Consider the following 27,146-nt stretch of genomic DNA (forward strand, 5'->3'; position numbering starts at 1 on the left):
TATTGAGCGCGCGCAAAAGGTCCACTACATCGTACTGCAAAATGGAGTTCGCAGGCGTAAAAACCGGTAGATATTCCACTCCCAAAATGCCCGCCAAAAGACAAGTTCTTGGACTTCGTGTGACCAGCGATTCCAATCAGGGTGGTAGGGATCACATGGAAGACATGATTGCCATCCGTTATGAACGGAGAACGGACAACGATTGTGCCTTTTTCGGCGTTTTCGACGGGCACGGTGGAAAGGAAGCTGCAGTTTTCGCGCGTGATACGTTATGGGACACCATCAAAGCACAGCGGGGATTCGAATCTAAAGACCCGACAAAAGTCAAGCAAGCAATCAGTGATGGATTTCTTAAAACACAAGAAGCTATGTGGAAGAAACGAGGTAAGCAAAGCTCCATTCCAACAGGTCTAATGTTTTAAATTTTAAGAAATATTAGGCCTAGTCCTGTTTTAAATTTTCAGATATGATTAGGCTTAAACATGTTAAAGTGGCACTAGCACAACCATGACAACGGACATGCCATGATGACAGACCCTGGTCATGCCGGTAGCCACCGTACCCATACCCCACCCAAGCATGCCAAACATGCAAAATACTTCGGACAACTCAACTGTAATCTGTTTGCCAACTTGACTTCGAACAACTTGACCATTGAGTCAACTTGTCCGGTGAGAAAACTGGACCTTCTGCCATGTCTGCCTCAAATGGGCAGACAACTTGACCATTGCAGTAATTTAGTAATTGAGACGAGTTGCCTTGTTATGACTGCAGTCACCCCTAGCCCCACTAGTGTGGCATGGACTCTCACTCCCGATCCATCTTTAGCCACACATCCGTATAAGCAGTTTCGTGTCGGCGAACTGAAAATTTTCGGCGCACCTACTTATCATCGTGGGTGCAATTTCTTTTGCACACAGAGATGATCCTTAGCCTCTCCGCTTTCTTAGCGCCATTTATTGAATGATTTCACTCACATTGTTCTGGTATTTTCCAGTCTTTTTGCCTTCACCCATTCAATCTCACAGGCTCGCTCTCAGAGTCGCTATCTTTAAACTAAGGTCATTGAACATTACGTCACTTGACCCCTCATTGTCTCGATGGCTGTTCCATGTCAACACATATGTAATACGCGGACTGAGCGATAAGATACTACATGTACCAATGGGCTCTTCCAAAACTTGGGCAGCAGATTAGATGTCTTGACATGGAATAGCCGTTAAGACAATGAGTTTTTTTGACAAAGGGTTTTTGAATGCAGCCCAGTTAGATCAAATCAGTGTTGATTATTGTTACTTACTAGTTACTAGTAATGGTAAAGCCAGTTGACAAAATCTTCATTGTCATGAATATGCATGAAATGTACATGCATGCCATAACATGTTATGTAATTTGCATAAGAGGGGACATTGAATGATATTTTAGAATATCTCCAAGGCTGTCATAATTTACAGGTTGTTCAGCTGTCAAAAATAGCTGCTGAAAACACCAGTGCATGAATGAATGTACAGAACTTTAAGCTTTGCCTAAAATTTGTAAAATATCTGGCCGAAACTAAGATTTGATGTGGAACACTTCGATAGAAAAGTAGAAATGTCAAAGGAAAATTAGATATTTAAAAGGCCTTAGACTCAAAGACAGAAAAATGTTTTGGACACTTACACGAAGATCCGTATAATATATATGTCAAAAAATTGATTGATTTAAAATATTATTTGATAAATAATCAAATGTTTGCATTTTCAGCGCAGCCCTAGTAACTTGAGCCTGAAAATTAATACATGTACATTGCTGATATTTCCCTTGTCCATTTTTTGAATCAGGCAGTTGGGGCACAACAAAATCTGGGTACCCAAGCACTTCAGGTACCACGGCCTGTGTTGCCATCGTCAGAGCCAGGCACATGTGGATTGCACATGTTGGCGACTCGCGGGCTGTCATGGGGGTGTATGGCCATCAGGGCCTGAAGTCACGTACTGTCACCGTCGATCACAAGCCTGAGTCGCCCAAGGAGGTCAAGCGCATCGAGGCCATCGGTGGCAAGATCCAAAGCAAGAATGGCGTGCAGCGGGTGGTATGGGAACGTACCAAGTTGGACCACAGCGGGCCTGTCCGCCGCAGCACCTGCGTGGACCAGATTCCGTTTCTGGCCGTTGCACGATCCCTAGGTGAGCACGAATATTGTCCTAGAGACCATCACAAGACCATGGGCAAGTCAGGAGTAACAGGGTGAACAGTGACAAAGCAATGATTTTGTTTTGGGGCTAAGTCGATCGAATATTTGGTTGTACGGACCGGCAGATTGTTGATGAACAAACCATATACAAAATCAATTGTAACAACACACACAATTGTACATTAAAATCACTATAATAGCTGCTCACGTCTGGTAGTATCTCCAGTCATGATTTAGTAAAATTTAAGAGACGAACAATGCTTCTTGCCCTGTTGAAAATTTCAATTCCTTTCAAATTTTTGAATCGTCAGATTTCTGTTGCTTTCTATTTAAATCTGCTTGAAACAAGCCTCCATAGTGCAACTTTTCTCATTTAACACAAAAGAAAATTCTCCCTTTTCAGGAATTTTGCATTCAAATATTCAAATTCAGAAAATAATATTCGAATATTCGATAATCAACAGCCCTAATTTTGTTGTTCATTTTGAATAGCTTGTGACTTGAATGCAGACTGGAGGTCTTGTGATGGTCTTAAGGGGTCCCAATTACAGCACTGATGAGAAGTGTCTTGGAGATGTTCTATTTAAAACACACGTCTGTAAGGGTGGGACGTTTACACATTTAAATGTCTAAGCGAAAAAAATTCCAAATCCGTATACAGATTTTCCCAGACGTTTAAACAGAGCTGCCCCTTTTTAGAGATTTGACGCTTTGACGCAATCAGGCTTTTTTTTTTATTGCAAACAACGCCTGTAAAATGTAATCTGATTTTACTGCCACTTACTGAGTGGTAGTTCGGTGAGGTCAGGGTTATTGGACAATCTATTACTTATTTCAGAGATATGTAATACGTGTACAAAACTGTTGCAACTGCTTGTGACCTACCTTACAAATCATAAAATATGGAGGGCCTGACATTTCGATCCTTGCAGAATCCTATAAACATCAGGCCCTCCATATTTTGTGACTTTACTCATTTGTTAGTGTATCGGTAAAGTGGTCTTTGCAGAAGTAATGACGTGTTGACACTTGTTTTGGAATCGTTCTCAAAGCAAAAGAGGGGATCATTAAATGGATTGTTTGTTGGTGCTGTGCAAACGCTCTTAAAAAACAATCTGACAAAAGTGTTCATTTTGTGTGGAATTTCCTGATCTAACACAATAGGAGACCTGTGGAGCTACAGCACCCTCCATGACGATTACATAATCTCCCCGAAGCCCGACGTCAGTCACCACGTGCTGGACCCCAGGATTCATCAGTGTCTGGTCATGGGCAGTGATGGGCTGTGGAACATGCTCAGCTCCAGCGACGCCATCTACATCCTGTCCATGTACCATCAGGAAAAGAGAAAGGTCAGGGGAGGTCAGACATCACTTGACACCCTGTGTACAAGCCCTACGAGGCTATATGCTTCAACATTTTCACTGCTAAATTTAACTTTTTTGGACATCACTTTCTGATGGCTTATAAATCACTAGAAAGGAAAATAAATGATGTCTGCATCTAGAACTCACCCAGCAACAGCCTTCTGATGTGGGGTTTTTTTTGGTTATTTCCTTATGAATTTACTTAGGAAGAATTTCTATCAGTAATTTGGCACACAAGGTGGGTATTGAATGCTATCTTCACATTTTTTGCCCTTTTTATTTTCTAATTGGGAGTCCAGGAGGAAGGATAAACGTACATGTATTATTACCCACTTTGTCATTGTAAAGCAATTCCCATGTTCCAAACAGTTCAAAAACGGCTTTTCAGTCCCACGTCATTAACTCTTGCTGCTGATGATGCAGGTACCTTCAGCGTAATTTGAGTCATAGTTCGGTCTTCTTCACGTTACTGTTTCCAAATATGTTTGGCTGCAAAAAAAGTTGATATTGTAGTCCATGTTTGACCATGTGGTAGTGCTTTCTGTTGAACATTTATTATATGTGTTGTGTCTTGGCTTAGTTTTATCGATAAACACGCTATGTCCTGGACCGTGCCATGACCATTACGCACAAGACTAGTTGAAGCCTTGGTGTACATTACTCTATTCATAAACACTGAAATAAAAGTGGATTGCACTATTTTTATTGGTTGTTTGAAAACTGAATTTAAAGAGTCCATGAAGACCTCCATGGACAAACTGTGGATTAATTGTTTAAAATATTCCCTACTATGCCAATAACACGATAGGGAATGTAAAAATGGACTTGAAGTCCATTTGTGGTTCGTTTTACTGAACCCTCAGATGAATGTTTTAATCCAGACAAATGATGGCGTTGTGGGTGATGTACATGTACATTTGAGAACCCAAATTATAGCCAGGCACCCTTTGGGTTTGTCTACACCTGAGAGGAACATGGACATTGGACACGCACAGTTTACATGCCTGTGGAATGTTGGATCGTAAACTACATACATGTTCATGTCCATGTATACAATGCCCACGCATATGGTAAAAGCATGCGTACATGGGGTATGTTGTTCGCATTTCATGAAAGCTCCACTTCATCTTTTTTGGGGGGCGTTTTTCCCACAGATCGTGCGCGCAGCATCTGCAAAACTAGTTGTGCGTGTTCAGAAGAAAACAATGTGACTCGAAATGGTCAGTTTGGAACTCTCTGTTGGTCCTGACCATTTGTCCTGATCGGCCTGATTTTCGATGCCCAAATTCGTCTAAATTTCACTTTGGTTGGAAGGTTTTGCAGGCTTATCCAATCTTTATAGGTGTTGCTGCTGCCTGCGGCAACAAGTCTGATTGGCATTATCTCTAAAACACCCAAAATTGGACTGAAGTTGTCAAACTCGACCGGGGATATGTATTGACGTGCTAGCGGCTTGCGATGATGTCTTCTCAAATGTACATCACAGATATGCAGATTTTCTATGTTAATGAGATACCACTCGGAGGCGGGGCCATTCCCACGCGGGGGCAGGGCAGTTTCACCAAATTGTTGTCTCCTATATTTTAAGCAAAGCATTAATTTTTAACATTCTGGATATCATTTGAAAATGTACAGTTTCCAATTATGACAAATAGAAACAACTTTTCATGAACCCTTTAACTGTAGAGTTAAGACTTCTTAACACGGAGAAGGTCAAAAGGGATATGGCATACTAAGTGTTATTCAGTTTCACTGTCATTCAGCATTGTTATTTCAAATAGATTTTTTTTTCACTTTGTGCAGGGGGAGAAAATGCGGGAGACGATGGCACAGCGACTTGTCAAGAATGCCATCAACAGGTGGGTGCTACGCTCACTTCGAGCTGACAACACGACGGCCATTACAATCATGTTTGACTTCCCAAAGGACTCGTCAAAAGCATCAAATGGAATCAAGACACAGAAAAGAGAAAATGCAGCAGAGGAGCCAGCCAAAACAAACGAAGAGGAGGTAGCCAAGACAAGTGACGCCAAGACAGACTCTCCTAGTGCGACCACAGGAGACAGTAGTCCTGCTCCTGAAAGTGCTGTAGCATCAGCAAGCTCGCCGTCCACAAGCTCTTCACAAGAATCCCCAAAGTTAACAAGTCCTGAGGCCAGAGAAGAAACAGAGGAAGACCCAGGTATGGGTCTGTGTATCCGTGGGGAGACGGACTTTGTGGGTGTCCAGGGCTTTGGGAGCGTTCGACCCAAGATGCGGCACAGCAACGCTTACCGGGATTTTGTCTTCCGCTTCCACTACCCCACCCCAGAGGAGGTGGCCGCTGAGGCCAGGGAGGAGTGGTGGCAACCTAAAAGGAAGTTCTTGGAGGACGAAGACTGCGAGTGGTCTGACTGGCCTACAGCTAAGAGGGTGAAGCCCGACGGTGAGACTTATATCAATACCCCCTTCTCGACGGTTGCGAGCAACACAAAGCGCATCCGCAGGCATGACTCTGCCCCTTCCCCATGGCTGACCCCAAAGGAGGAAGAGGAAGAGAAGTGTGACTGCTATGACTGCCACAACAATTGGGCTGCGTACTGCCTCAGGAAAAAGAAGTGGACAGACAAGCCCAAGATCGAGATTGTACGGGAGTACCTGACCAATCCGGACCTCCAGGAGGAAGAGGAAGAGAAGTGTGAGTGCTTTGAGTGCACCAACGGCGTGTCCCAGTTTTGCGGCAGCAGCTGCAACGACTACAGCCCAACTAAAGACTGCCGGTGCTCCTATTGCAAGAACGGGAATCCGGACTACTGTACACGCAGAGGCCGGGCCCAGAAGAGCCAGAAGAAGAAGCTGGATGGCCCCTTCAAGCAGACGCGGTACAACACCCGCAACTCGCCCACGGAGTCCGATGTGCCGCTGGCACAGAGGGCGCTACGCAGCCTGAACAAGAGTGCCACGCAGCCACCTAAGCCAAAGAAGCTGTTCACGCCAGCCAGGAGGAGAGTGAATGGCCGCCACAGATCTGCACGATTAATGAACTCTTGCTAGATGGATGTGTTGCCACCATGTCTGGTCAGTTTGTCAATTTCTGTTAGATGCATTGTGGAAAACTTGTGAATCCCTTTTCTTTTTGATTGGGGACAAAACCAATCTTTTTAGTAAACAATGCTTATTGCTTAAACTTGTGCATTTTACATATGGCTATCAATGCTGATGGTTGCACCTTTTTTAGTGACAAATTTTAGTACTTTTTTCCTTCACCTTTTTATATGTATTCTTTAGTTGTCATACAGTGTTTGGTACATAAGCATTTTGTACTTGAAATTTAAGTCTAACTTTAAATTTTCTTGTCAGTGTGGAGAGTGGGTTAAGATCACTTTTTCCCTAATGCTAATTTTTATCAGCCAAGTTGATTTTGGGCCAACATCAACTTTGCTGATATTAACTAAATTGCCTGTAACATACAAAGTACTGTATCTGATTTATAAGATAACCTCTTTAAACTTGCAATTCTTAAATATCAATTGTATGATGAAATCCAATTTGAGGTCATTTAATAATTTTCATGAAAATGTAAATATTAAAATTTCATTTTTGAATGAGCAGCCAACATGGAAACCGTTGCCATGAATTGAATTGTATCTACATATACTTTGTAAACATAAATGGATAAATTTGTATAAGATTTTTCCCGAAAACTTGAACATGTAGGCTATTTGGGTATGCAATCGGACTGGTTTTGGTCCATGTTGGAGTAAATCTGGAGTGTCTAAAAAGTTCAGCCTGATTATGGGCACTAAGAAGTTGCATTCATTGTCAGAGAAGACGGGTACAATGTCATTTGTCGTGACATTTCATTTCCATTTCAACTTCGGAGTTCCCAAAATAAAGAGTTAACCTTGCTTTCTAATTTCAACATGGCTGACTTGTGAATAAAGACTATAGTTTATAGACTATAGATGCTAGAAAATTTATGTTAAGAGCAAAAATAATCAGCTTGAGAACCATGGACGGCATTAATCGCATTCTTTTTCAGCCACAGGCCTTCAAGTCCATGGTGTTACCAAAATGGGCTACTGACGCCATTTTTCAGGGAAAACATTTTATAAGCAAAACTCAAATACATGTACTTCATCATAAACACCCTTGGTGTCACGAAAGAATTTTAAATACTTGTGCAATCTTTTCAATGACAGCTAACATGCTAAAGTCAGCTCAGCGGGGACTTTTTTTTATAATTTTTAAGTTCAAGTTTTAACATCCAATTAAAAGTTTACATTGTACTGTGTTGTATGGGCATTGGTTTTTTATTGCTCTGTATTCAGAGCTAAACTAAATGCGAGAAAAAAAAAGCCAGTACTGAGTGACTTACACCTGCCCTTACCCATTATTGTATCTACAGCACGTCTTTTTGGGTGATTCCATTTTATACCACATGATGCACACTGAAGCCTGATGGAATTCAACCTTTTCATAGTATAGAACTTCTATACCACTGTATTTGTTTTATAGACATATTTTTTTATGTCACGTGACTTCTGCAGTGGCTAATTCATTGTTGAATCTCGAAATGGAACATGAAATATTTTACCTGTTCTATTTTCAAAGCTTCCACCTGCTGCATTTGTATAACATGTACATGGAAATAATGTAATTTATACTCCACATATGTACAGAATTGAATACATGTAATTTGTGTCCAGGTTTAGTGAAAACTAGGTGTAGCTTGTTTGACTAGAAGTGTTTTGTGGGAAACTGGTAATAAAGGGTGATACATTGTAATTAATGTATCCCGAGAAATAATCCCTTGTCAGTACTTTTTGTAATTTCCCATAAATGCACAGAATCTTTGTCACAGTTTACAGGACTGGTAACAACTCTTCATAGGTCAAGCATTTTTTGTCTTTTTTTTACGGGAATGAGAAGAATGGTTCTTCTAATGAAGAGAATAATACAGCTGGGTGCAGCTTAGTGATGTATGGATTCACCAAGATTCCCAACAGTAATGTCCTGGGAATACAGTCAAACTTGTTAATAAGAGGTCCTTCGGACTTGGCAAATTACCTTGTTATAACAAAAATCTTGTATTATCAGGAATGAAAAAAGGAAGGATTGGAACCTGTAATTTTTCTTGTTATAAGCAGTGTCTTGCATTAACAGTGCTCTTATTAGCGAGGTTTGACTGTATATGCACCTTCACCATCTCATTAGAATATTCAGGAAGGTAGTGTAGTGGCGTAGCAGAAGTACATTGAGGGGGGCATAATTTGTCAAAACACTGACCAAGGCAGACCATCACCAGCTTTGGTTCACAGGATTGTAATAATTTTTGTTCTCATGCATGGGCAGGCTTTCAGTGGTAAAAAGGACAATTTCTTTTTAAGGCAAATCAGGATTGAGTTGGGGCATTTAATCGAGTCTGACTTGTCAAAATTAACTCCCAATTGGTGAATGACTTGATTCAAGCCTGTGACCAAATGACTTGAGTCTCATGAGGAGAGTACAAGCTTACAAGACTTGAGTCTCAAAAGAATGAAAAGCAAAATTTTCACTTATTTTCAGTGAGTCTAAATGAAAATAAATACATGTATACCAAAGTATTTTGTTGACAAATTTGTGACTCAAATTGACTCAAGCTCGGTACTTGATTCAACTACAGTGATTCAACTTTTTGACCTAATGACTCGAGTCACAATGTTAAAATGACTCAACTTGACACCAAATTTAGTGACTTGTTACAACATTATTCTCTGGCCCAGTAACATTTTCAGTCCCCACAAAATTGGTGAAATAAATACATGCACATGTATGAGTGAAATTGTGGGGGGGGGAGGGAAGACTTGTATGTTGAGCTAGCAGGCATTCTAACCTTTGATAGGCCTGGTTATTACCAATGGGCATTCTACTTGAATCAGGTAACACAAATTACACATTAAAGAGGTCAGTTTTCTTGTTTAATGCAAAACGGAACACTCTGTACATTGTATTTGTTGAAAAATTACCAAACCTGTTTATATCCGAAAGTACAAAAAAGTTAATTGACACAGTCCAAATGCTATGATGAGAACCTCCATTCACCCTCTGAAATGATTAAAAAAGTAAAATGTCTCCTTAGCAACAGCCTTGATTGGAGAAGCTCTATTATAGTAAATGGTGTATATATTATATTAAAATCCCTGGCTTTATGGGACTCATCCAGATTTTTTTTCCAAGGCAGGGGGTGGGGGAGGGGGCCAAAGCACTTTTTCCCAGGGTGGTAATTTTCAGGGGGGAGCATTCATACGCAAGGAACTGACAAGCCATGAACGGTCCAAGGGGGCAATTTCAAGATGTTTTCAAGCAAACTGGTGATTTTCATCGCCTTTGATCTCTTTTCCCTCAGCTTCTTTAGGTTCTTTTTCCTTTTGTACGCCCTCTCGCAACTCCCATTTCTGGCTTCATTTCCCTCTCTGAACTCTAAACATTAGGTCTTTTACCCTAATAGGAAGCTTTAGATGCTTCTTCTCATTTAGCTCAAATATTTATATAAACCTCAACAGTTGTCAGTCCTTTTAGAGATAAAGAAATGAGGACTATCGTGCAGATCCCAGGATCAAAAACCAGACCCATAGTTATAAGCAGCAATCCCCAAGTTGGTGACCTAGTTGGAGTCAGGAAACATCCATGTTTCAAGATGTGGCCCAGAGGGCTTGTCAAAAGCTGTAAGCTCATCACTGAAATAACTATCAAGTGAGATGACATCATACCTCCCAGCATTCCTCAGTCACAATATCCCATCACGCCTCAGCCATCACCATGTCTCGAGCCACTTGGAAAGCTGCCAGTAGAGAGCCCAGTTGGATTTTCTCACTGGTACCCGCAGCCAGACGGTGCCTGCAACAGGTTAAAACATGAACACTAGGACGCCAAAGACCAATCAAGAACAAAAACTAACTTTTTGGCACTCTAACCCCTGAAGGACTGAACATTTGGTGCCTTAACTTCTCAAGACACATCAAAATGAGGTACAAAAATAGTTTCACACATGTGCTGACTTGAGTATACCAATTTGTGCCAGGTCAGTTAACAAGATCTGGCAGCAAGCACATAGTGGGATGGCTGATGGGTTAAACTGGCACACTGCCCCGAGTCACTGCCAGCGGACGCCCATACATGCCCATCCTTTCATTTGTTTTGTTCGTATACACAAAGTCTGCGAAGGCTGTATGGGTGGACTGTGTACTGAACTTGACCACTGCACACCGCCCATTGTTAACAATTTAATTCCACTCTGCGGCAGAGCTCTGCAGTGTTGCAAAATATGAGGTCGGCTCATGAAAAATTGTACAAATATTGTTCATAAATCCCTTACGGGTCAGTACAGTATTTGCGGCGTTTGACTGTACATGACTGATTGAAAGTTGGCTGATCTTTCCTGCCTCTTTCTGAAAACCAAGATGTAAGGTCAAAATAATGCCATCTGTAAGTGGATTACAGATGGTCCTTCCTTTTTCTGAGAAACTTCCTAGATCTACCAGAATCCAACTCTATACAGTATTTTCATGGAACATTCTTTGGACCCAACAAAACTGGGGGCATCATCATCAATGTAGACTACTGGGGCTCTGCAGTCTCAAATCCGTCCAAATCAACCACAATCAGGTGCTGAATTTAGGATGTTTTGAGTGGTTCAGGATGATGGTAATTGTTTTAACTTACTCTACGTCAGCCATCTTGTCCAGGAGGTGTATCCTCACTTTTACTGGAAAATCAACTAGAAAAAAATCAGTGAACAGTTATACTGCCATTTTTACTACTGAATACACTTTTTGTTACCACAGCAGATTCCTATTCTAGCCCTCTAAGAGGGACCAAACTTATTTCAGCGTTATCTTCCTCAAGCTCCATTATTAATGCAACCGCATCAGCAAATTTTACACATTCCTCTTTATGCATAAGATTTTTGGTCCACTGTCATGTATTTATCTTCAGCTCTCAGTACAAATTTATTTTCAGCGGTCAGGTGAAGTGTGATTTCTGTTGGACCATGGCTGGGCTCATGCAGCGATGGTCGATACAGGTGGGCACTCCATTCCCGCTGATGTGGTACCACCGCACTTCACAAAAATCCAACGTCCAAACTTTGTGGTGTTTTAACAGAAACCATTTCTCAGAGCAATTTTTTTTGTTTCAGGGACCAAAGTTGAATGCACACAAGCAATGGAGGAACAGCCGGAGATGTCAAAAAGAAGTATTCTATCTGGTTGAGCGTTAGATCTGTGAGTGTTGTAATGGGAATTTACTGTATCAAGGCAAACTAGAGGGGTACATTTTTCTCCTATGGAACAATTCAAAGCCTTCAATTACACAAGTATGCTGTTCTCCATTCCACTGGTTGCTACGGGGGCTGGTTCTTGCCTTCATAACCACTCGTAAATCTGTCAATGCATCTTTGTCTAAAATACCGAAATCCTAGGATGAGCATTCTCAGATCTGTGCTGTTTGCCTTCCACATTCTTAATCAACTGAAACTAACCTGACATCAAGAAAGCCTGTCATGGTTTGCTCTGACAAGAAGTTTAAGGAGTGACTGGCATACAGGTAACTGTACACGAACTTACTTCTGTGTACGTATGTGTGAACCTCTATCAGGATATCCTGCAGTGCTAGGCCTTTCAGAGTTTTCAACTTCATGATGTCTGATCAGCAGGTGGTAAAAGAAAACATTCTGACTTGAAAACTTATCGGAGGTTCCATTCCTTTCAGTGTACATGTAACTGTCACACTGTCAGCTGTACTTTGGCACCACCTGTTGTACTAGCAATAGGGTCAGTTCAATTTAAGACAGCCACCTCCTGGGTCTCTGAAGTCAGTTTGTTTGTATGATGAAGGAATCCGTATGACGTCCAAAGAAAAAACTATCATGGCCCTGAAAATTTCATTATCGTGAGTCGTTCCTATTTGGTGATGTATGCAAATTAATTTTTGTGTTGAATTTTGATGTGAAAAAAGTCTAGGCCTTTGTCAAAATGGATGCTGATCGAGGTTGCTTCAACAATTTGCACAAGACAATTTACAGCACGTACAGTAGCCTGGAAAATGACTTCATATCATGCATCAAGCCGATTAAAAGAGACACTGTGCTCAGACTAGCTCTGTCACAAAGTGTTTTCAACTTCCTCAATCTTCACGATCACGAATCACATGGTTTTGCATCTGAAGTAAAAAGTGGCTTTCTTCATCGCGTAAACTTTGCACTAAATTGTATCATTCACATAATTTGAATGTTACAAGGCTGGTTTGTTAGGGTGTTTGTCCAGCAAATTCACAAAAAGTGGGAAAAAAAGGAAGATGTAAGGTCAGTCTACTTTAGACAAGGGACGACGTTAACATGTAATCATGACATCATTGAAGCAAAAGTTGCATGCAAACTTGTCAACTTATTTCCAGCAACTCCAGCCGAAACCACAAGGTTTTGAAAGTAGAAACCAACTATAACTTAAATCAAGCTATACATTTGTAAAAAATATGAAAATAATATCAGTGAATGATGCAAATCAATGACAAGACAGGCTGGTGTGATTGGGTTCCCATGTGGGTTCGAACTTGGATGTGGTTTTCAACTCTATCTAGCAAGCTGTTCTACTATTGACATAGTTTGCATATATCCACTGGCCCACCTCAGTTTTTTTTTCCCAGATCCAGATGTATTTCATCTCATCACATTCCTGTTGCATATCAGATATCAATTTTATTTCTGTTAAATCAGAATTCAAGGTGCTGGTGCACACGAACAAAACTGCATGCCAGGAAAATGCCTAGATTGTATCAAAGAGCACCTACCACCTGTTAAACTTCCAAAGCCTTTGGCAGACAGTGCCCCCCTCCCCCATTACGGGCTGGGACTCACTGCCACCTACTTTCATCCATCTACCTGCTACTCTGAAACATTTTGAAACCCCCTGCTAAGAGACACCAAAGCTGCCTGATCAATTTAAACTGGCACAGAAATTGCCAGAGTAATTTTTGCAAGAGACACTGAAGAGCCTAGCTTCATTTAGAAAAGGAAATCCCTCATCTTATTGAGAAGAGGCAAAGGAATTGCCGAGAGTTATGCATTTTGTAGAGACACAGAAATTGTAAAGTGTTTCCTTTGTTCAAAGAGCGGAAAGATTAGCGGTGTAATTTGGAAGAGAAAACTAATTGCCTAATGTGATGTGTTTAGAAAAGTTTTACATAATTCAGGGAGGCAAAGGAATCACTCAGTGTTAAGTATTTAGAGGAGGCAAAGGATATGCTTAGTGTTACTTGAAAGAAACAACAGAATTACCCAGTGCTGTGTATTTAGAACAGGTATGCCAACTGCTACTTACAAGAGGCAAAGGAATAACCCATGTTACTGTTTTAACATGTTACTCATGTTAGAAGAGGCACAGTAATTACCAAGTGCTTAAAAGAGGCAAAGATATCGTCTTGTGTTAGGTATTTTGGAAAGCCAAAGGAATTGCCCTGTGTTAAGAATTAGGAGGAAAAGGAATTACATTGTGTTATTTATTTGGACGAGGCAAAGGAATTGCCAAGTCTTATATATTCAGAAGAGGCAAAGGAATTGCCTTATGTATTTAGATGAGGCAAAAGATATCACCTTGTGTTAGGTTTTTGGAAAGGCAAAGGATTTGCCTTGTGTTTGGTATTTTGAAGAGGCAAAGGAATTGCCAAGTCTTATATATTTAGGAGAGGCAAAGGAATGGCCAAGTCTTATGCATTTGAAAGAGGCAGAGGAATTGCCTTGTGTTATGAATTTGGACGAGAAAAGGAATCGCTTTTTGTTATGCATTTGAAGGGGCAAAGGAATTGCTTGTATTATGTATTTGGAAGAGGCAAAGAAATTGCCTTGTATTTTGTATTTTTAAGAGGCAAAGGAATTGCCTTGTGTTATGTATTTAGAAGAGGCAAAGGAATTGCCTTGTGTTATGTATTTGGAAGAGGCAAAGGAATTGCCTTGTGTTATGTATTTAGAAGAGGTAAAGGAATTGCCTTGTGTTATGTATTTGGAACAGGCTAAGGAATTGCCTTGTGTTATGTATTTGGAAGAGGTAAAGGAATTGCCTTGTGTTATGTATTTGGAAGAGGCAAAGGAATTGCTTTGTGTTATGAATTTGGAAGAGGCAAAAGAATTGCCTTGTGTTATGAATTTGGAAGAGGTAAAGGAATTGCCTTGTATTATGTACTTAGAAGAGGCAAAGGAATTGCCTTGTATTATGTATTTGGAAGAGGCTAAGGAATTGCCTTGTATTATGTACTTAGAAGAGGCAAAGGAATTGCCTTGTATTATGTATTTGGAAGAGGCTAAGGAATTGCCTTGTATTATGTATTTGGAAGAGGCTAAGGAATTGCCTTGTGTTATGTATTTGGGAGGCTAAGGAATTGCCTTGTGTTATGAATTTGGAAGAGGCAAAGGAATTGCCTTGTATTATGTATTTGGAAGAGGCTAAGGAATTGCCTTGTATTATGTATTTGGAAGAGGCAAAGGAATTGCCTTGTATTATGTATTTGGAAGAGGCTAAGGAATTGCCTTGTATTATGTATTTGGGAGGCTAAGGAATTGCCTTGTATTATGTATTTGGAAGAGGCTAAGGAATTGCCTTGTGTTATGTATTTGGAAGAGGCTAAGGAATTGCCTTGTGTTATGAATTTGGGAGGCTAAGGAATTGCCTTGTATTATGTATTTGGAAGAGGCAAAGGAATTGCCTTGTATTATGTATTTGGAAGAGGCAAAGGAATTGCCTTGTGTTATGTATTTGGAAGAGGCAAAGGAATTGCCTTGTGTTATGTATTTGGAAGAGGCTAAGGAATTGCTTTGTGTTATGTATTTGGAAGAGGTAAAGGAATTGCCTTGTGTTATGTATTTGGAAGAGGCAAAGGAATTGCCTTGTGTCATGTATTTGGAAGAGGCAAAGGAATTGCCTAGTGTTATGTATTTGGACGAGGCAAAGGAATTGCCTTGTGTCATGTATTTGGAAGAGGTAAAGGAATTGCCTTGTGTTATGAATTTGGAAGAGGCAAAGGAATTGCCTTGTGTCATGTATTTGGAAGAGGCTAAGGAATTGCCTAGAGTCATGTATTTGGACGAGGCAAAGGAATTGCCTTGTGTCATGTATTTGGAAGAGGCAAAGGAATTGCCTTGTGTCATGTATTTGGAAGAGGCAAAGGAATTGCCTAGTGTTATGTATTTGGACGAGGCAAAGGAATTGCCTTGTGTCATGTATTTGGAAGAGGCGAAAGAATTACCTTGTTCTATGTATTTTGAAGAGGCAAAGGAATCGCATTATGTTATGAATTGGGAAGATGCAAAGGAATTGCCTTGTAATATGTATTTGGAAGAGGCAAAGGAATTGCCTTGTGTTATGTATTTGGACGAGGCAAAGGAATTGCCTTGTGTTATGAATTTGGAAGAGGCAAAGGAATTGCCTTGTGTTATGTATTTAGAAGAGGCAAAGGAATTGCCTTGTGCTTTGTATTTAGAAGAGGCTAAGGAATTGCCTTGTGTTATGAATTTGGAAGAGGCAAAGGAATTGCCTAGTGTTAAGTATTTTGAACAGGCTAAGGAATTGCCTAGTGTTATGTATTTGGAACAGGCAAAGGAATTGCCTTGTGTTATGTATTTGGAAGAGGCAAACGAATTGCCTAGTGTTATGTATTTGGAACAGGCTAAGGAATTGCCTTGTGTTATGAATTTGGAAGAGGCAAAGGAATTGCCTTGTGTTATGTATTTGGAACAGGCAAAGGAATTGCCTTGTGTTATGTATTTGGAAGATGCAAAGGAATGGCCTTGTGTTACGTATTTGGAAGAGGCAAAGGAATTGCCTTGTGCTATGTATTTGGACTAAGCAAAGGATTAGCCTTATGTTATGAACTTGAAAGAGGCTAAGGAATCGCCTTTTGTTATGTATTTGGAAGATGCAAAGGAATTGCCTTGTGTTATGTATTTGGAAGAGGCAAAGGCATTGACTAGTATTGTGTATTTCAAAGAGGTAAAGGAATTGCTAAGTCTCATGTATTTGTAATTTTATTAGCAGAGGAAAAAAACTATCCAGTGTTAGTTAGCAGAGGCAAAGTAACTGCCTCGTGTGATTTTTAGAAGAGGAAGTTCTGACTTCTAGTCTAGCATCTCGAAATACAAAAATCAGTGGGGCAACCTGACCAGACTGGGCAAGGATACTGTTATACGCAGTGGTGAAGTCCTTGTTTAGCATCCAGTCTACGATGTTCTCAATGTCCGACCGCAGTGGGTGCCCTGTACATTGATAAACATTCTCCTCACTGACGACGTCGTATGCCATGTGTGTGCTCTGCCAACAAAGATGAAAATGGAGAGAGGGGGAAAAGTGATCTGCAAAGTATTCCTGGTTTTGTTGCGTACAGAAATTAAATTTTGAAGTCAAGTATATTTGTGGGTTTTAGCCTGGAATTTTGACAGTGTGCTTTACATAAATTAACTCCTTTAAGATTAATTAATCAAGTGCTCCTGTTTTTCTACATGCGATTACAATGATTCCAACATGCACTCCTATATTTTACCAGGAGTTATTTCTGGGGAAGGTTGTTCCCTTAACCCTAACACTCCTCAGTCCTCCAACAGGTGAAGGATTGAGGAGGGTTAGGGTTAACAAAGTGGCACTTATCAGCCTCAATGTGATTTCATGTCATCACAGATGTGCAAGTACCAAACTCACCTGTAAAATATTGAGAGATCGTCGCATGTCTCCCTTAGATAGTCTGACCAGGGCATCCATACCATCTTCGGTTACAGTGACTCTGCAGACATTGAAAACAAAAGCGTACATATTTCTTGAACTAATGACAATCATGATTTACACAAAAAATTAACAGCATTATATGTAACTGCCGTAAAAATGCTGCCAACTGCAACAGATCCAAAAAAGTATTATAGTTAGCTGTTTGGTTACAGCAGAAATACTACGTATGTTACGATGATGGATGAGTAACAAATCCGCATTTTACCTGTAACCATTTGATTGGTACCTAATACATATTTCGAAGAGGGCTTTTGGTTTATGAAATGACAACTGTCAAGACGCAAGAAAATGAGCCGGTACTGCACGTTTTGAGGTCAGTTGGTAATTTCAGTGTGAATCAAAAGACTGTCAAGACATCACATTGCAGTAACCACTAGCAGAGATGAGATTGACCAATGATAAAAATAGTTGAAAACAGTTGACAAAGGCATAAAGAAGCTGAACCGTGAAAATCTCCTACGATTTTGTACACAGCCAGAAAGGAAAAAAAAAAGCTGAAATCCAAAACAAAAAAAGCTGGAATCAGCTAAAAAGCTGAGAAATCTCAACCCTGCGCTACACAGATTTGAACGTACCCTTCTTCGTTGATGACATGTTGGATTCTGGGAACCATCTGCTGCAGGTTGAGTGGACCAAACCGGAACCTTGTACAGCGGGATTGCAGGGCAGGAATGATTTTGGACAGGTAGTTGCAGATCAGACAGAAGCGGGTATTCTCTGTAAACTTCTCAATCACTAAAAAAAGATAGCAATAAGTAAGGAAGTCAGGGTTAGTTGTGCACTGAAGATTGGTGGAAATGTTCCAAACTCTAAAAAATCCACAATTGAGAAGAAACCAATGGCACATTCTTTCTACTTTACCTTCAAGATCACATCAAGCTCAATAAAAATTAATACAGATGGACTCTGCCTTCGTATAAATCTAAACCTCCTTGTGGATTTTGAAGGATCTAGGAAGGTCCTAATGAAACCCAAACCTCTCTGCTCTCCAGTCTCACCTCTTCTGAGGGCATTCTGCGCATCATTAGTCATTGCGTCGGCCTCGTCCAAGATAACCAGTTTGAAACCCGACTTGAAGATGGTCCTGGTGCTAGCAAAGCTGAGGATGGCCCCACGGACGATGTCGATACCCCTGTCATCTGATGCATTCAGCTGCACGACAAAAAGAAACTACATTGTATTCATATCTGCTTTTAACTTCGGTGCTCTTGGACCCAGGGTTGTGTGATTTCAGTCACCTTGATTTAAATCACCGATTTAAATAAAATGACTTTTTTGAAAAAAATCACTTGATTTAAATCCATATATTTTAATCGTTGGGTAAAAAGGAAAAAGTTTCAATTTCTGAATTTTTGTTTACTGATTGGAAATGTTTGCAGGTTTTGCACATTTTAAACAGTCAATCCCCCCTCCGTGAGCCTTCCAGTTCCTGGTATTTAAGAAGTATGAATGCACATGTGTTACACAAAATCTGGGTTGGCGAGATTTTTATGTTAAATTCTGTCCACCTGTTTTGATTTATATCAGCTTTTTGGATCAAGTAAGTGTGTTTAATGCAAAGGGTTTATAATCACGATTTAATTTTACTTCATTTAAATTGCCTACTTCAGAGTTTAACCATAGAGGAAGGACACAAAGGATTTAGCACTCTGGCACTTCAAAGTGCTCGCTGAGCACTGCGGCCCGGTCAGACAAACAATAGTAAACATTCCCAAAATGCCTGATTACTGCCTGCAGCTTGGCCATACAAGTGGGACCAGTAATATTGTAGCAATATTTTGTGTCTTTTGTTTGCAATTAACTACACCTTATCACCGTGACCACGAAATAGAGAGTGAAAAATCTCCAACATTTGATCTACTTTTGCCATCATGAATAAACTTTTTCCTTTGATACACTGTTCCATTATTCAAGATTCAAGAAGATGTTTATTCCATACTCTTTTTTTTATAGTTACATTGATAATTAAGGGAACTTGGTACATAGAAATTGACAAAATGGGTAAGCTTAAGAAAATACATCAGAAATTAAAGAAACTTACTAAATTGAAATTAGTAATGTGGATGTAAATAACTTTTTACAGATACATGTACTTAATGAGAAGAGAACATTAGAGCTTATGATAAGATAAAGAAAAGCAGTCCACGTACAAATGAGAAAAGAAAAGAGCATGTGGCTGTGAAATAAGCAGAGGCTTGTATAAACAGCCCTTAAGACAGAAGACATAACAAGGACAACACGAACAACTATGAGACAGCAAACAAAACAAAACAAAGAAAGAAAACACGACAGACAAAACATAAAAGACATGACAATAGCTGATGGCAAAAAGTTATCGGTACAAAACTGTAACGTTTGATGACGACTAAAAGAAAATAAAATAAAAGGAGGAGATATTAACCATAAGTATGGAAGAAGATTTAAGCTATGTCACATAATGGGAAAGGAAGGTTCTCTTGTAATAGGTCTTAAACTCGCCCAGGGACAGCTTTGTCCTGATGTCATCGGGAATGGCATTCTATAAACAGAGACCGAAAAAGCAAAGGCTGTTCATTGAGTAGACGGTGCGAGTGAAGGGAATAAACATATTGTTATGGGGTCTAGTGGAGTAACTGTGGAATTCATTGACCGATGTGAAGTACAAAGGGAACGTACTAGGGAGAAGATTATTGATGTATTTGAACATGATTACCAGTGTGTAAGTTGTTGACGTCGGTAACAGTGCGGGTTCCTAAGCGTGCAAAAAGGGGCGCAGTGTGGGCCCAAGAGTGAGACAAGGTGCAAGTACGAATCGCTCTTTTTTGAGTGATAAGCAAAGCGTTCAATTTGTTATTCGTTTTGCTTGCCCAAACGATGTTGCAATAATTTAAATACGGGAGCATAAGAGAACTGTACAATAATACCAAAGAGGTGCTCGGAATGAAGAAACGTAATTTGGATAAGACAATGGTGTTACAATAGAAGATTTTGTTTATGGAAGAGATATGTTCTGTCCAAGAGAGGTTTTGATCGATGATAACACCCAAGAATTTGGTAGAAGAGATCCTATTAATAGAGGTACTGTCATAACAAGAGGAGGCAAGTGGATATTCTGAGAATGTGACAACTTGGGGAAGAAAATGAAATTAGTTTTACTGTGGTTTACAGAAAGTTTGTTGGCTTTAAACCATGAAAAAATAACACGGAGCTCAGAGTTGAGAGTGTCTACCAGAGAAGCAACATCGGGACTGGAGTGAAAGATGGTCGTATCATCGGCGAAAAAAAAGAGTGAAGTTAAGAAGAGATGATGAGTTGTGAAGATCATTGATGTAGAGCAAGAAAAGAAGGGGCCCTTGGATAGATCCTTGGGGAACTCCATGCTGGATGTTTAAACGATTAGAATCACAATTCATAATGGAAGTGCCTGGTACTAACAGGTGCCTGGTACCTGTTAGAAAGATAATCAGTAAACCATTGAAGTGGAATACCTCTGATGCCATAGTGATAGAGTTTGGAAAGAATAGCATGATTGAGAGTGTCAAAAGCTTTAGAAAGATCAATGAAAACACCAATGGCACATAGTTTATTGCTGAGGGCATTCGCAATCTTGTCGACAAACTCAATGAGGGCCATGTCGGTAGAGTGGTTAAATCTAAAGCCAAATTGGTGGTCAAAAAGGATATTATGGTGAGAAATGAAACGAGAGAGTCGGTTGTAGACAATTCCTTCAAGGATTTCAGAAAAACAAGGGAGAATAGAAATTGGCCGGCAGTTCGAAATGACGTGCTCATCGCCACTTTTGAAGATAGGGATAATCTTAGCGACTTTGAAATTAAGAGGAACAGAAGCAGTTACAAACGAAAGATTAAAGATATGACTTAGAGGGTCAGCAATTAGAGGCAGAGCAGATTTCACCGCACTAGAACAGACACCATCCAAACCACTGCTGATGCTGCTCTTCAGCTCACGGCCAACCTTATTAATTTCCTGGCTAGTTGTAGGAGTAAGGAAAAACGGGAAAGGATTAGGATTGTGCAATGATTCTGTGAAGTGGGTACTAGTAGGGGGAATTTTGCTGGCTAAGGAGGAACCAATGTTGATGAAGTATTTGTTGAAAGTATCAGCTACAAGAGGCGAACTGGAAATGGGATTGTCACCATCCATGAATTCACCAGGAAGATCATTATTCTTCTGTTTTCCAATGATACCATTAATATCTCGCCAGATACTCTTGAGATATCTGTTTTGTACAATCAAGTTTACCAGCATAGTATCTCTTTTTGGCAAGACGGATGGTAAAAGTGAGTATATTGCGATACGTTTTATATCGCTGTTCATTTGCTGTCGTCGGGTAATTTTATTTTGTCTCTCCAAACATCAGTTTTCAAAGTCTTTGTACGAATTTGGCTAAGACTGGCCAACAACATGTTGACCACCACTTTTTCATGACAAGAAGTGCTCAAGAGATCTCATGAAATACCTTTTTGTATAAATGCTGCAATAAAAATGATTCAAATAAAACACAAAATCTTATACATAACTTGGCTATTCATTCCCAAAATAACTCCAGAAGAAAGCTTTCGATAAGGGCAATGACTGCACATGTACCAGACCTGCCATAAAGTGGTCATTGGCCAGATATTATAGCCCGGGCAGTTCAAACTCCTTCTGTGTACTTCCTCCATGGTTTAACATGATAAAGTATTCAGTGTATATTTACCTTTTACATCTCTACAAGTATATGTATTTTATTGAGATAAGAAATGCTAGTCATTATTATGTTACAACCAAAACCACTAAATTCATGCCCTTAATAAAGTGATTTTTAATCAAGCCTAAGTCATTGCTCAGTGAAGCTGGATCACAAACAAAATGAGACTGCTTTTTGCACATAGAGCAAGGTACAACACCAGCATTTTGTACACTACACATGTAGCATGCAAAATACATGCATGTACCTGTTGGTCATGGCTTGTTTCTCACTCAGTCGTTTGATACATGTGAAAGTATCCTATTAACAAATTCTTGTGAACTCTACCTTTGTCAAAACTTAGAGTTTGGTTTGATACCGGGTTTGCCTTGGTATATGTGCATGTACTTGTACTTGTCTCTGAAGGAAGCATCTCCTCTGAGGGTTCATGTACCAACAGGTGTTTTACTGCATGCATTTCACCAAGGCTGAGACATGGTGGTTTATGAATTTAATCAAATTACTTGATTTAAATTTCTTAAATTAAATCCAAACTTGTTTAATTTTGTCACAAAACAAATAATAACAGAAAACTGTTACACATGCAGCTAATTTGCTTGCTTTTGAATAGACATTTGAGCCATCTTGTCCCACATTTTTATGAAAATCAAAACAATCCGATTTAAATAAAAAAATCTGATTTTTTTTTTAATAAAAAAAAAAATTCAAAAAAGTCAACAACCCTGCTTGGACCACATGTCAAAGCATGCAAACATTTGGAGATTAAGGCTCATGAAATGCAGGCATTATGAAGAGATTGCCAATGCTGGGCTCATACACGTACTCACGTATGGACACAAATTATAACTTACACAGCTTGAAGAGATCAAAACCTGCTCATATGAAACTGTTTGCTTAGAGCAAACTCGTAACAAAGTGGACCATTATGATGCCAAACACTCCCTTCATAAAAAAGTTTCCCATTTCTCGAACAAAAGGGAAATATGAAGCATTCTATTTGGGGGAATTGGAATCTGGAACTCTACTCACTTTAAAAAGCTAGAACCAACAATTCTGTTTTACACTCAAGCTTAAAGTTCCCCTACCCAGCTTTATGTCGGTAGGTTTTTGTTTATCACACATACTGGCTTACCTCTAACACCATGGAGTTGAATTCCTTGGGAGAGTACAGCTGTTTGGCACAGGCAAGGATGGTCGATGTCTTGCCCGTTCCAGGAGGTCCATAGAACAGCAAGTGGGGAAGACGATCTTCATTCATGAACTTCTGAACTGAGAGTTAATAGAAGTACACGGTACTGGTCATATGAATTTTTCTACTGCAGTCAGCGTGCAGCCCCTCAGTTAAGGAGCAATTTTGGCAATTCCATTTGCACGCGAAAACGATCTCGCGAGTACATGGGAGTTGGCGAGAAAAAACGAGAATACAGTAGTGTCCCTTCAACCTGCCAGGAAACCTGTTGCTTCATTCGTGGGTCAAAATGGCTTGGTGGGTAGATAGTTAACATTTTTCACTATCAGTAAAATTATGTTTGGGCGATGATCGACAATTTCCCAATGATTTATTTGGACACAAACTTGCTCAGTGTTTTTCACAAAAATCGCAGGCCTCCTCTTTATTAAGTGCACATGACTGTTTTGCAATAACTGGATCAAATTGAGACTTACAATTCTTCAGGAAAAGAATTAAACATCCAGGCCAATCAAAATTTTAAAGTTTTATGCATTACTCACTCAGCGATCCCGGCAGTGTTTACATGTTTGCGAGATGAATGGTAAGTCTGGTTCCCTACTAAACGACCGAAATTTACTAGGTTTCCATCAAGTCTGGGTTCCCGATTTTTACGCGTATCTCTGATGTCATTTGATTGGCCAGTATTAGAGAGAATATGTCAATCAACGAATCACAGATAGTCTTTCACGAAACACATACGGCAGTTTTCTCGGTTAATCTCTCAAGTCTAAACCTGCGATAAAAAAGTATTTTGGGTGCACCTAACTGTTTTGCAATGACTTGTAAAGTAAAAACTGATTGTTTGGCTGCATATATGACATATCTGTCTCTCTGGTGACAAGAAGATTCTGCCGGCCCAGATTTGGATCCACTAAATCCATTTTTTTAACCCTCATTTTTACACACGAAAGCCTACGTTTTACGTCTAATATCCTTCAAAAGAGACTCCGAATATCTGTATTTTATTACAAAGGACATGAGACTGATATCTGAACTGTTCATTTATGTAAAGATATTCCATTCTTAAAGGTAACACAAGGTGGTATACAATTTTGAAAAGTCCACAACATAGCTCATTACATATGCATGAATCCGACAGCCGTGCATACATAGCAAATGAAAGGTGCAGCTTTTACGGGTGCTGCGCGCTGACTGACAGAATGGGAAGGTGGGGAGGGATGAGAGATCATGGGCATACATGTATACTCAGCATGTTTGATGATCCCTACTAATCAAGTAAGTAATGATGTAAGAAAGCCATACTGGCTAACAGCAAGGTGGACAAAACAAACACCTTTCTTGTATTCAGGTAGAATACAGGACTATCGGTATAAATTTCACAGTGCCCAGAACAGACACGTTTGCTTTGTTGAAAGTTGCCTTACTTGTTTTAATGATCTCCTGATGAGAAATTAAATCATCAAGTTTGCTGGGTCTGTATTTCTCAACCCTGTGACAGATAAAAAAAAGCAGAATCTTGTTATTTGCACTTGAATCTTTATGGCATAGTAAGTGTATATTCCGCTGTGAATCAATTAAACATAATTTATACAACCACAATTGAATTGTCGCCATAATAATTCAAATCACCACAAAGATTGAATTAGTGTGAACCCGCCAATTAAGGCTGGCAACACACGACGTGAGAGTGGGTCAGAATTTGCCTGAAAATGCTGAAAATCATACCATGGACAACTGATTATGAAAACTAAAAAAGATACACATTTTCAAAATGTACTGTTTAGGACCCGACTTTCTTTCTCATGCCCCACGCGTTTAGGCCAATTCATACTTTGAGGTAGCCCCATAATGTGGCTTATATACTAAACTACCTTCGTGTATATTGAGCAACACCATACCATTCGCTTCATGAATGGAGAGTCCCTGTTGCTAGGGCTGGAAAAATCCATACAGCGTATTATTGTCAGTCCCTAAAAATCATGGGGACTCTCCGCACGTAAAGGGAATGGTATCATGTGGCTAGCTATACAGAGGTAGTCCAGTATATTATGAGCCATATTATGGGGCTAACTTTGAGGGAATGCCAACACACAAAAAAAAACATTCGTGATGTTAGATCGAATGTTGGCATTGCAAATTTGTAAAGGTCAATTCATACTTCAGGCATGTCAGGCAAATGTGAAAGCAAACCGAATTCGATGTCACAAAAAATCGGCAGCAAAATTTTGCTCAAGTTGAAATGTGTTTCACTTTTGTGAATGAAGGTGATTCACAACAGTGCGCCTCCAAGAGTTTGCAACACACTGGCCAGTCACAACGCCCAAAATCTGACCCTTTCCAATCACACTCTGGGTCAACAGATTTCACAAGCTATGATTGGCCAACATGTTGCAAACTCTTTGAGGCACACTATTGTGAAACACCTGAATTTGTAATGCAAATAGGCCTAGGCCTATAGAGGGCCTGTGTGGAACGCCCTCACAGAAGACACGTTTTTACTTGAGCCTTTCCTAGAGGTACTTCCAGAACCAGTAGTCCCATCTTTACCCTTCGTAAAATGATTTCTTTCCAAATAAACATTAATATTTTCATGGTCATGTTGAGGCCACTGCACTCCCTCCTCTCACCAATGCATTTCTACTACCTTGATGACTGTTTCTAGTGCGTGTAATGTATTGTCTAACGAAATGTCCTGTCCACGTGATGTATCAAATGAAAAGACGCTGTAGTTGGTGAACGTTAAAAACGCACAATTCAACCAACAGAAATTTTTCTTTCATTCACGAGCGGAAGGAAACTGAATAGAAAGAGATGGGAGCCAAGTAGCACATGTAATTAGTGAAGCTGCCACACTGCTGACAACCATGACCTTTCAACTGACATGTCCAGGTGAGCTAGCAGGCAGCCGTCGACAGGTGGATGTTACATGGTGTGGGAAAGGAAAATTCTTGTAAATTTCACCATTTCAATGATACACAATGTAAATGACCCCCCATCCCATCCCATACAAAACTGGAACCTGGGAGACCTCATGAAATTATAATTTATGCTTTTTTATAATGTGAAAATCTATGTAACGGCATAGAAATTCCATGCCAACTGGAGTAAGTAGTACCATGTTGGATATGCACTATTTACATTGCTATCTGTCAGGTTTGTATAAACCTTACAGTCATGACAGTTCTGGAACTTCAAGTGGAAGTGTCCTAGAGGAAGAAAGAATTGCCCTCTGACGTGACATCATATGCCATCATTTGGCAGGGGGACCATTTCAGTATTTGATCTGTCCTCACAAACTCGCATTTGTTTTCGACCCAAGTATGAACCTGCCTCGCAAGTTGAACACATTAATTTTCATCTCGAACGAAATTTCGCTGAAAATTTGACTTGACGTCAAATTTACTTCACTCTCGCATGTGTCTGCAGTACGAACTGGTCTTAAACGTGTTAAAACAATAATGAGGGCGCTAACGATCAGTCATGACAGCGAGCCTGGGCCTATAATCTGCACGCACCCATTTCTTGTTGACTTTTAAAAACTCCATTTTCATGATAAACTAGGCTTCTGAACGTCCAACATATCCGATGGCCATCAATTCTATACTTTCAAGATCAAAGGACGTTATCTTTATATGTATGGTAAAGCAAAGCAATTTGAAACGATGATCTCACCAAGGAAGGTTAGAAACCCTCTTCGTCCTTGTATCTGCCATTTCGTCGTCTCGTGATTTGGCGCGAACGAATTTGCAGCATTGGCGCTAAGTCTGACGTCAGCAGTTCTTCACGTGATGAAATAATTTCGCTCGTCCTACCACCCTAAACAGGGCACTGGTAATAGCTAATAGATGACGCACATTCTTTGATTTTTCATTGGACAGGATTTTTTGCACACAGTGTGCGCAAGAAACGTGCGCAAAGGATGCCCACGCGGAATCAT

At 40.0% G+C, this 27,146-nt stretch overlaps 2 protein-coding genes across 5 annotated transcripts; one reads left to right on the forward strand and one right to left on the reverse strand.

Moving 5' to 3' along the window:
• On the forward strand, positions 1 to 8,331 carry LOC110988848 (uncharacterized). Its single transcript, XM_022252754.2, has 4 exons — positions 1 to 384; positions 1,824 to 2,168; positions 3,341 to 3,528; positions 5,347 to 8,331. Exons 1-4 carry the CDS (start codon positions 42 to 44, stop codon positions 6,574 to 6,576), a joined length of 2,106 nt encoding a protein of 701 aa, XP_022108446.2. The 5' UTR covers positions 1 to 41; the 3' UTR covers positions 6,577 to 8,331.
• On the reverse strand, positions 3,360 to 27,039 carry LOC110988849 (replication factor C subunit 5-like). 4 transcript variants are annotated; one of them, XM_087141617.1, is made up of 11 exons: positions 26,882 to 27,039; positions 24,634 to 24,698; positions 23,150 to 23,286; positions 18,326 to 18,479; positions 17,903 to 18,062; positions 17,244 to 17,325; positions 16,730 to 16,859; positions 12,129 to 12,206; positions 11,227 to 11,281; positions 10,275 to 10,401; positions 3,360 to 3,498 (listed from the first exon to the last, which is right to left on the reverse strand). In XM_087141617.1, the coding sequence occupies exons 1-10, from the start codon at positions 26,920 to 26,922 to the stop codon at positions 10,305 to 10,307; spliced, it is 999 nt and encodes a 332-aa protein (XP_086997743.1). In that variant the 5' UTR covers positions 26,923 to 27,039; the 3' UTR covers positions 3,360 to 3,498; positions 10,275 to 10,304. The 4 variants fall into 4 exon arrangements, with proteins under 4 accessions (XP_086997743.1, XP_086997742.1, XP_086997744.1 ...); XM_087141616.1 differs by lacking the exon at positions 3,360 to 3,498 and adding an exon at positions 3,861 to 4,032; XM_087141618.1 differs by lacking the exon at positions 3,360 to 3,498 and adding an exon at positions 9,470 to 9,609.
• Between the last annotated feature and the right edge of the window lie 107 nt (positions 27,040 to 27,146).

The sequence above is a fragment of the Acanthaster planci genome, linkage group LG09 (genome assembly GCF_054643075.1).
Source record: "Acanthaster planci isolate LZ-2023a linkage group LG09, COTS_SCS, whole genome shotgun sequence".
Classification (NCBI taxonomy): domain Eukaryota; kingdom Metazoa; phylum Echinodermata; class Asteroidea; order Valvatida; family Acanthasteridae; genus Acanthaster; species Acanthaster planci.